This window comes from Mustela nigripes, chromosome 11, assembly GCF_022355385.1.
Source record: "Mustela nigripes isolate SB6536 chromosome 11, MUSNIG.SB6536, whole genome shotgun sequence".
NCBI lineage: Eukaryota > Metazoa > Chordata > Mammalia > Carnivora > Mustelidae > Mustela > Mustela nigripes.
The window spans coordinates 10,368,666-10,372,271 of NC_081567.1; the positions used below are offsets into that span (position 1 = coordinate 10,368,666).

Sequence of the window (3,606 nt, forward strand, 5' to 3'; positions counted from 1 at the left end):
TGGCATTTTGCCAGTGTTCTTGTCGATCTGCCGTTTTCACTGATGTCACTCAGTCCATGTCCTTTTAATGTCATTACTGATAGGGTTGGATCGCATCTGCCGTCTTGGTGTTTGTTTCTGTAGGTCTTTTGTTTCTTTCTTCATCCTTTGCTGCCTTCTTTTGTGTTAAATAGAGTAGCTTTTATTTATTTATTTTTTAATAGATTTTATTTATTTATTTGTCAGAGAGAGAGAGAGAGCGCGAGCGAGCACAGGCAGACAGAGTGGCAGAGGGAGAAGCAGGCTCCCCGTGGAGCAAAGAACCCGATGTGGGACTGGATCCTAGACCGCTGGGATCATGACCTGAGCCGAAGGCAGCCGCTTAACCAACTGAGCCACCCAGGCGTCCTATAAATAGAATACCTTTTAAAATTCCTTTGTTGGGAGAGCGCCTGGGTGGCTCAGTGGGTTAAGTTCCTTTGTTGGGTGTTTTGCTGTATATTTGAGGTTTTTCTTGGGATTATAATGTCAGTATTACAACATTACGATACAGTATTATCACAGTCTATGTTAGGTTGATAGTGACCTCATTCCGAAACAAACAAAAAACGATAGCACCTTTGTTCCAACAAAGCTCTGTTTCTTCCTCTCTCCCTTGTAGGGTTATTGTGATATGTATTTACATTTTAAGCCCAGTAATACGGTTTTAGAGTTATTATTTAATTTATTTTTTTGAGTAATCTCTACCCCCAAGTGTGGGTTGAACTCACGACCCTGAGATCAAGAGTTGCATGCGCTACAGATGGACTGTCAGCCAGCCTTTCAGTTCTTTAAATATGGTTTTCATTTTTTATTTATTTTATTTTATTTATATTTTTAAACTTTATTTATTTATTTGTTAGAGAGCACAGGCAGGGGGAGTGGCAGGCAGAGGGAGAAACAGGCAGAGGGAGGATCAAGGAGTCCAAACTGTGACTCGGTCCCAGGACCCTGGGGTCATGACTTGAGCTGGAGGCAGATGCTTAACTGACTGAGCCACCCAGGCGCCCCAGTGCTATATGTTCTTTGGGCAAACAACCTGTCATTTATTGCAGAGAAAACTCAATGTCACAAATCAGCTCATGCTTTATGGGAACTCTTTTGCAGATTTCCTCTGCTGCCTGTGGCTATGGATTCACACTGTTGTCCTCTAAAACCAAGGATGTGACGAAAGTTTGGGGTATGGGGCTCAACAAAGATTCCCAGCTTGGATTTCACCAGAGCCGCAAAGATAAAAGTGAGTGTGCTCCCCTTGGCTACTCTGTGCTGCGACTGGTCTGAGGGGGCTCTCCCTTTTGTTTTCAAGAATGTGATGACACGGGGCGCCTGGGTGGCTCAGTGGGTTAAAGCCTCTGCCTTCCGCTCAGGTCATGATCTCAGGGTCCTGGGATCGAGCCCCACATCGGGCTCTCTGCTCAGCGGGGAGCCTGCTTCCTCCTCTCTCTCGGCCTGCCTTTCTGCCTACTTGTGATCTCTGTCAGATAAATAAATAAAATCTTTAAAAAAAAAAAAAGAATGTGATGACACAAACCAGACTGGCAAAACAGAATAGAGGGAGTCTTACACGAATGTTATTTGGAACCGTCTGGACTAGATTGCTTGTGAGCCCCTTTGGTAATAACACTGGACCTGTAGGCAAAAGAGGCTTTGATGATAAGTAAAGATATTCCTCTTATTGTGCCTGATATATAAAAATTTTTTTAAGATTTTATTTATTTATTTGACAGACAGATCGCAAGTAGGCAGAGCAGCAGGCAGAGAGAGAGGAGGAAGCAGGTTCCCTGCTGAGCAGAGAGCCCAATTCGGGACTCGATCCCAGGACCCTGGGATCATGACCTGAGCTGAAGGCAGAGGCTTAACCCACGGAGCCACCCAGGCGTCCCTATGAATTTTTTTAAAAGATATTATTTATTTATTAGAGAGAGAGAGAGAGAGTGTGTATGTGTGTGCACATGTGTACAGGGGGAGAGGGAGAGAGAGAATCCCAGAGCAGACTCCGCACTGAGCATGGAGCCTGCTGTGGGGCTCTATACCGGGATCATGAAATCATGACCCAAACTGAAATCGAGAGTCGACTGCTTCACTGTCCAAATCACCCAGACACCCAGCCTGATTTATAAATTATTTCTAAATTTAAATATAAATATTAATTAAATATAAATATATATGAATTTATAAATTAAACTTTATCATAGGTATGCCAAAGAAAAAAATAGAGTGTATATGGGGTTTAGTCCTGTCTGTAGTTTCAGGCATCCAAGGGGTCTTGGAATGTATCCCCTGTGGATAAGGGGGTTCGGCTGTACTGGACCGTACGTACCTTTACTGTCTGGATAAACCTTTTCATTTTTTTCTTGTTTTCTCATTCATGGGCAAATAACATTTTTGCATGGTTTTGGTCAGTGGGTATCTTCTGCCTTTCACTTAATTCTGTATCAGAATTCTTTTAGAAGTCAGCACTGAAGGCTGCATTAGCTGTAAGACGCCACATTGAATTTGTTATACCTTTTCCTGGGATCACGTTTCGGCACACACACAAATGGACAGAGGGAGGCATGCCAGCTTTACGTACCAACTCAGCCCGTTTGGTTTTGTTCATTTCCCGCACTTTCCCCTCAATAATTTTTTTAAAGATTTTATTTATTTGACGGGGAGACAGAGAGAGGGAACATAAGCAGGGGCAGAGGGAGAGGGAGAAGCAGAATCCCGCCGAGCAGGGAGCCTGATTTGGGGCTTGATCCCAGGACCTGGGATCATGACCTGAGCCAAAGGCAGATGCTTAATAATTGAACCACCCAGGTGCCCCTCCCCTCACTAATTTGAATCAAATCCCAACATTATTAATTTTGTTGGTAAATATTTTAGTATGCATCTAAAAAAATAAGGCCCTTGGGGTGCCTGGGTGGCTTGGGTCAGGTCCTGGGATTAGTCCCGCGTTAGGCTCTCTGCTCAGCAGGGAGCCTGCTTCTTCTTCTCCCCCTGTCTGCCTCTCTGCCTACTGTGATCTCTGCCTGTCAAATAAATAAATAAAATCTTAAAAAAAAAATAAGGACCTTCAAAAAAAAAGTAAATGCGACATCATTTTCACACCTAAAAATAATGAACAATATAATCCCTTTGTGTTACTAAATACCCAGTTTTCAAAATTGTTAATTATCTCATAAATGTCATTAGATTCTTATTTTATTTTATTTTATATATTTTATTATTTTTTATTTTTTTAAAAATTTTATTTATTTATTTGACAGAGATCACAAGTAGGCAGAGAGGCAGGCAGAGAGAGAGGGGAAGCAGGCTCCCCGCTGAGCAGAGAGCCCGATGCGGGACTCGATCCCAGGACCCTGGGATCATGACCTGAGCCGAAGGCAGAGGCTCAACCCACTGAGCCACCCAGGCATCCCGCCAAGGCTTACTTTCTTAAGGAAGAAAAAAAAAAAGGAATAGGGACGCCTGGCTGGTCCAGTGGTGAAGTGTGTGACTTTTGATCTCGGGGGTGTGGGTTTGAGCCCTACAGTGGGTGTAGAGGTTACTTAAAAATAAAATCTCAGGACGCCTGGGTGGCTCAGTGGGTTAAGCCTCTGCCTTCAG

At 43.5% G+C, this 3,606-nt stretch overlaps 1 protein-coding gene across 2 annotated transcripts in view; it reads left to right on the forward strand.

Annotated features, from left to right (window-relative positions):
- Nucleotides 1–3,606, forward strand: part of RCC1L (RCC1 like) — a 24,883-nt gene that overhangs the window by 1,727 nt on the left and 19,550 nt on the right. For both annotated transcript variants that reach the window (XM_059414731.1, XM_059414732.1), the window contains exon 2: nucleotides 1,126–1,255. In XM_059414731.1, coding sequence (XP_059270714.1) covers nucleotides 1,126–1,255 — 130 coding nt within the window. The remainder of the gene's footprint in view (nucleotides 1–1,125; nucleotides 1,256–3,606) is intronic.